At 39.6% G+C, this 6,963-nt stretch overlaps 1 protein-coding gene across 1 annotated transcript; it reads right to left on the bottom strand.

The window, feature by feature from the left end:
* Positions 1–227: 227 nt before the first annotated feature.
* LOC139282625 (adenosine receptor A1) lies at positions 228–6,604 on the bottom strand. The gene is made up of 3 exons (XM_070902425.1): positions 6,508–6,604; positions 1,779–2,110; positions 228–950 (listed from the first exon to the last, which is right to left on the bottom strand). The coding sequence occupies exons 1-3, from the start codon at positions 6,562–6,564 to the stop codon at positions 314–316; spliced, it is 1,026 nt and encodes a 341-aa protein (XP_070758526.1). The 5' UTR covers positions 6,565–6,604; the 3' UTR covers positions 228–313.
* Positions 6,605–6,963: the final 359 nt, after the last annotated feature.

Below are 6,963 nucleotides of genomic sequence, written 5' to 3' on the forward strand. Positions count from 1 at the left end.
GTAAACATTATACCTGCTTAGCATCAGCATGTTAGCATTTAGCTCAAAGCACCGCTGTGCCTAAATTAATGTTCATTTTGGTGAATTTGCCAACAAGCTTTCTGAACATGAAGTGTTTCTTGCATCACTTATCATGTTGATGTTGTATATATAGATATATATAATAATTCAATATGAATCAATTAAGGACATTAAGTGAAAACAAAATAATGCAGGCTGATGGGGATATCATTTTTCTTGATTGCAGGTTAATTTTCTTAAACATGATCTCTGATCACTGTAACTCATGTACACAGGAGTACTGCAGTCCTTGTCATAGGTTTACATTCTCTTTCTCCGCTAGGGCGGGAGTGCTTATGGGGCACGGGGTGGTCTCTGTGGGTTTACACAACATGCAACGGCGAGTGATCTTGATCAGCGTGACACGGAACAGCTTTATCCTGAATGCATAAACCATTGGGTTGAGTGCTGAGTTCACATGGGACATGAAAATGCCTACATAAGTGGCAAACTTGGGTATGTCACAGTTTGGGCAGAAGAAGATGATGCAGTTCATGATGTGTATCGGCAGCCAACACACAGCAAAGAGGAAGACCACCAATGCCAGTGATTTGGCCAGCTTCAGCTCCTTCCGATAGTATCTCTCTCCATCACAAGTAGCTTCAGCACGCCGGTTAAGCTGTCGGCGGATCACCCTGAAGATCTCTCCATACAGAGCGATCATTGTGGACAGCGGTACCACCACCCAGCCGAAGAAATTGAAGTACACCATGTAGTCCATCCTTATGACAGTGGTGAATTCACAGACAATGTCGCTGGAAATACTGAGGTTTCTGTGAGCGTCGCGGTTATTCCATCCAATCATTGGAACCAATCCAGTGAGGACAGAGAGGATCCAACACAGACAAACTGCCACGTATGCCCTCCTCTGGGTCACTATGGTGCTGTACCTGAGCATGGTTTTTGGAAAAGAAATGAAGACAGGTTTTTCAATCACTCAAATGCACACATGCATACCACTAGATCAGTATTTCTTTGAACAAACGCCAGTCCATAGGTTATTGTTCAGAAGCAAGTGCCAGCTTTTGACATCAAGATAAACAAAAAGTAGTATGGGCCACTGCCAAAATCCTTTAACAAACTGTGCCTTTGTCAGTTATTTAGGCAGACAGGGACATTTTAATTTGCTTAAAAGCTTTTGATGTCCAGCCCATTGATTTGCGTTGAACCAGGCAACGATATATAGCGCCATGTCAGACATCAACACTGAGAACCACATCCTCTTGATTGACTATCTGAGGCTAAAAGCACACATTTAGCTCTCTGATGCTAAAAGCAATAAAAAAGTAAGATCAGAGACTATTACTGCTGTAATCATTTGTTCTTTTCTTGCGGCAACTTTAGAAAATAGGATTATTAAGTTTGAGGAAGGAATTTGATCAGTAAAATCAGGCTGATGAATAAATTGAATTTAATAACATTTTTCAGAGTAGGAATAGTTTGGATCATACTTTACTTTTAGCAAGATATCTGCAATGGACTTGAACAGGCAATTACAACCAGTCAGGGATTATGTTGACATCTGCTTCCTATTGCTCTGAGTTATGAATATTTTATTGTTCTTACCGTAAACAGTCAATTACTATATTGATACTGTAATACTTTACAAGACAGTGTCATCACAACATTCATCATTTTGACCAAACCTTTACTTTGTTTTAATCTGTTTACGTCTGAATCCTGAGAAAACCAAATCACATTTTACAACAGTTCCTCACTTGGTGGGAATCTTGACTCGCAGGTATCGGTCGATGGCGATAGCCAGCAGGGAAAGGATGGAGCTCTGGGTGATGATCAGCAGCAGGCAGGAGAGGAAGAGGCAGGTGTAGAAGTGAGTGTTAAATCCCAGACTGATGATAATAGCCAAAGGGATGACCAAAACCCCCACAGCGATGTCAGCCACGGCCAGAGACACGATGAAGCAGAAGGTTGTGTTGCGGAGAGCCCGGTTCACACACACAACTAGCACCACCAGCACATTCCCTACCACAGAGGCCAGGGCAACAGCTGTCTCAATGGAGATGTAAATCATGTCCACATGCCCCCGATGCTTTATACCAGGAGAGGAAGACATTTTTACTATTCGCAGGTCCCGCTTACCTTTACTCTCAGATTGTAAAATTTTCAAAATTCAGCAAAATCATCTTCCATTATGTATGTTCTCAAGCTGAAAGAGGTGTGCTTTTCCTCTCTGCCACATTTATACAGTGAGTGGCCCTTGTGCTCATGAAGTGATGGTTGATGATTGATCCTCAGCATGTTGTTCAAGCTCCGCACAGGACTGGGTACCAGTGCATCACTACTCTTCTACATCCTTACTCTATCTCTATCTCTCTTACTCACTCCCTCACTAGTCGGTAACTACGAGTCATAAAATCGAGGGGAGGGACTTTGCTCTCTGCAGCACCCTGCAGCAATAGTTTTGCGCACATTAAGTGTATGTGTGTATGGTTTTTGAGAGGAACTGTGGTCCTTATGTAACAACTGGCAGGATGCATTTTGATAAGGGTGTTAAATATAACAAGCTCTCAACTGAAAATGGATGTCCTGATTTTATCTTATTACAACTTAGTCCATATCAGCATGTAATGTAATGTGCAGTGAGTAATGAAAATGCTATGCCAAAGATATGCTTGGGAAATAGAGATGAAATGACAGAGTTTGTCCATCACTGACAATTGAAATGTCAATACTTATGTTGGCCACAATTCTTTATTAACCAAACTTAAAGATCGCATATTGTAGAAAGTGAGATTTCCATGTCTTTTATTATTATTTATAAAGCAGCTCTAGGTGCTATATAAATACTGTGAATGTATCAAAACACTCAATCCACAAAGAAATGCACACAGCACACGTATTTAGAAACTGTGCCTTTAAACGAGCCTTCACGACTTCTGTAAGGGTGTGATGTCAACACGCCCACCAAGCACAGGGACATCATCCACTCGCTCAAGTTATTTGACCGCTCTGCTCAGGACTACTCTTCAAGTTATTGGAGGTGGTTCAGTTTGTTTTAAACAGCTTGTTTCAGACAGAGGGTGAACTGAGGGACTGCATGATAAATAAGGATTTTTTTTAACTGTGAATCATGCAAAGCTACTCTAGTGGAATCCCATAATAAAAATATAGAGCTGAAATGAGCACAAGATGGGATATTTAAGGGATTTTTGTAAAAATGTTAGTTATCTTAAAAAATTAATACCAGCCAATATATTATCTGACTTTTTTAACCCTCAAAAATCCAGTGGCATTTCATTTCAATGGCACATCTCTTTATCTTTATGTTGTTCTCCATATAATCATAATAATGATAATAAGTCCAGCCTTTCTATAACCAGGACTCTGCAGGGTAAAATGCAGGTAGGAATTAGATCCAAACGTTCAATTACTTACCAAAACTTAATTTAATTGTCCGTCCCAGCATGAAAACACTTTGGCAGCAAGTATCACTGAGCAAGCAATCATGGAGATGGTCTTCAGTTGCTTAAGGAAGCAGATTTAATGTCTGCCTGTAAATGTATTCAGTCTGATCACTTTACTTTTTTTAAAGAAAGCCATGACTCAGGATATTGTTTTGGGACATTGCCTATGATCTCAGGCTCTGGTCTATGTATTACAGTGTTCATGAGCAGACACTGAATAACTTTTATTAGCCTTCTGTTGTCCCACATGCCTTCATTAGCTCAAGTGGGAGTCTTCATGCATTATCACCTCTGGACACACAATATCTGTAAATGTCAAAAATAATACTGCAGTATGCATCATACATATTGATTCAGCACTCAAGAACACCATTACTGTATTTGTTGCACTTTTATTGTTCACCCATTTCTTTATTGCGGTTTGCTTGTTTCTTTTTTCCCCTCTTGGATCGATCCAGCAATGTAAAAATTCTACTGTGGTAGTGTGGTTATATATTAACAATTAATGTAACATGACTGAGAAATTACAATTATTGTCAATTGTCAGTATCCTGTCAAATTGCCACTGATGAAATCATTTTGTAGACCAGCTAACCACACAAAAATAAGGGTTATTTTAGCCTATATAAGGCCATATTAGTATATAGAGTATAATAAGGCCTATTAATCTCTGAATTAGCAACTGCACCATCTTAAAAACAAATGCATATACATGTAAATGTAATATGTAAATAGTCTAGGTTTTATTTACATAGATACACTTTTGCTTGTAGAACATTGTTGTCTCCATGACACCTGACAGGCTCCATACAAAGGTGTGTGTGGGGGGGTGTAATAAATAAAATCACCCATGCCTCACCCCTATAGCCTTGGCCCCATCTCAGGTCTTTATACCTCCATGCCATATCATGGCCACTCCCCTCTGCACAGATACACACCTACACCCGTGAGTGAGTAACGTCAAACCAGCAGCTCACCTGCTATGTTGTGACGCTTGTTCATGGAGATGGTGAAAAGTAAAATACATCAGGGAAACAGTCGCCGGTTTTTCAGGTTTTAGAGACTCTGAGGATGTTACATACTGATGAAGATTTGGAGACACTGTTACTTTAGGATTTACCCAAATTAAGTTTTGGAGACAATTTCAGCTTGCTTTGTGTGCATCTTACTGTTGTGACCTTCTCACATCAATGGAAACTGGTGAGTCAGTTTTGATTCATTAAGCAGTTAAAGACTGTGTCTGTGTTAGTTACATGTTATATTGGTTAATTTCTTTTTCACGTTTTGACTTAAACTGGCTTTAGTTTGTTTTTGTTTTTTTTAACTGAAAAAGAAAACGCCCCATATGTAGCTTTAACGTTCAAAGAGGGGACGTTTGTTGAACGCATCAGGCAATGCTTTGCCAAGTAACAGCAACAGATACTGTTCTGCTGTAATTCACGGACAGTATGCAGTTTATATACAGTATTCTGTCTGGCAAACATTTATTCATTACAAGTACTCGGAAAACACGAATATGGCCCACATTTCCTCGTTTCAACGGAAGCCTCGATTTAAAAGCTGTAGCTAGCCAACTGCCGCCAACAGTTAGCTAGCTTCACGGACTAGCTAGGCAGCTAACCGTTATGCTAACATGGACACAATGCTAGCTGCCCTCTTTTCCCACAATGAAAAATACAAGTTCAAGCAGAAAGCAACACGAGACAGCTGTAGGGTTAGAACATTTTAGATCATACTGCTTCTGTGTTTGTGAAAATAACAGTTGTGTTTGCATTTTGAGGACCTGAATGGATAAAGTGCACTTTATAAGCATCATTTGCTGCGGTGGTTTTACTTACTCACCATCTTTTCACATATATCCATATACTGTATCCCCGTGAAACAACAGATTTTACTGTAATACTTTTTCGGTTGAGACAGCTGCGCTGATATTCAACGTGCAACGAAAAGATTCGGTTTTGATTACTGAGACAGTTTCCAGATATTCTTAGTCTCATATGTATGTCAGTAACATTAATTTATGTAACTTAATGACGCATTATACCACCACAGCACACTACATGAGTGAGGGGAAAAAAATAGGATCAGGGTGAGAAAAGTAGGGATTATACATAGAAACATTCAGTGCATTCTGCATTCAGTGCTTATGAGAGAACAAACTATATTGATGTCATATTGATGTAAAAGAAATCCCTTTATTACTGCTCTGCAACAGAATTTAAGTCCTTAGTGGAAGTCACTGCAGTATGATAGACAACTGCAGTACAATACCAGTCAGCTCCTGTCAGCTCAGTCTTGACTAGCTGTGCCAATGTGAAAAATGAATGGATTTATAGTAACTTGTTGACCTTGATGTTCGCAATGTGGTTGTGGTTAATCTATCTTTCAGGCTTGAGGATAGTTGTTTCAAAACAAGGAGTTCCTAACATGGAGACAAATTTCTGTCAATAATCACAAAATGTCTATGTCTAGCTAAGATTACTTAAAGCTGCTTATGTGAGCTAGTACTAGTAGTAGGTATTGGCAAGTATATATCTGTAAACCAGTTGTCAAGAAGTTAGTCTCATTTCTTCCCAACAGAAATAACATGAGGGCCCTTATTGTAGACATTTTTTTGAATCATCCATATAATCCATTGCAACAGCCTACAATTAGATTTTTTTGTGGCACAGCATTAAAAGGTAAATGCTACCTTACAATGACAACACATATATTACACAAGCCTGCAAAAAATTAAAATGCAAAGCATTGCATTTTTAAAAAAAAAAAAAAGCTTGAGACTTCCTCAAATGTTTCACAAGATCGAGATGAATGATAAATGGCACAGGACTGCACGTTCAGGCTCAGACTTACATTCAGAGACGCTACGCCATTACCTCTCTAACATTAGCTGGATAAGAAGCACAATGGATGTGGGAGAATTGATCTACACGTTGTTGGAGGTGCTCATTGCTGTTAGCTGCTGTCTTGGTAATATGTTGGTTATTTTGGCACTGTGGACCAGTAAAATTCACCAACCTACCTTCTGCCTTATGGTCTGTCTGGCTGTGGCTGACTTTATGGTTGGCTGTGTGGCCATACCACTGGCTGTGGTGGTGGACGGACGAGTGCAGACTTCATTCCACGGCTGTCTCTTCATCAGCTGTGTGGTCGTCCTGTTGACACTAGTTTCAGTTTTGTCTCTCACGGCTATTGCAGTGGACCGATTCCTCCGGGTGTATATCCCTATTAGGTAAGATTTTTTTCTGGATGGTTTATTGTGCAGATAAAAGTAAAACAGCGCTGCTAATCACAGCTTTGAATCATAAGCTTTACATTTTCACCCATTTGATGCATGTCTTGCAACATAATTGATTATATCAATAATTACTACCTTTCTCTATAGGTACAAAAGCACTGTAACACAGAGGCATTCTTGGCTTGTGGTAGCAGCATGTTGGCTTGTTGCAATACCACTGAGTTTTGCTCCCATGCTTGG

This window comes from Enoplosus armatus, chromosome 3 (assembly GCF_043641665.1).
Source record: "Enoplosus armatus isolate fEnoArm2 chromosome 3, fEnoArm2.hap1, whole genome shotgun sequence".
Taxonomy (NCBI): Eukaryota; Metazoa; Chordata; class Actinopteri; order Centrarchiformes; family Enoplosidae; genus Enoplosus; species Enoplosus armatus.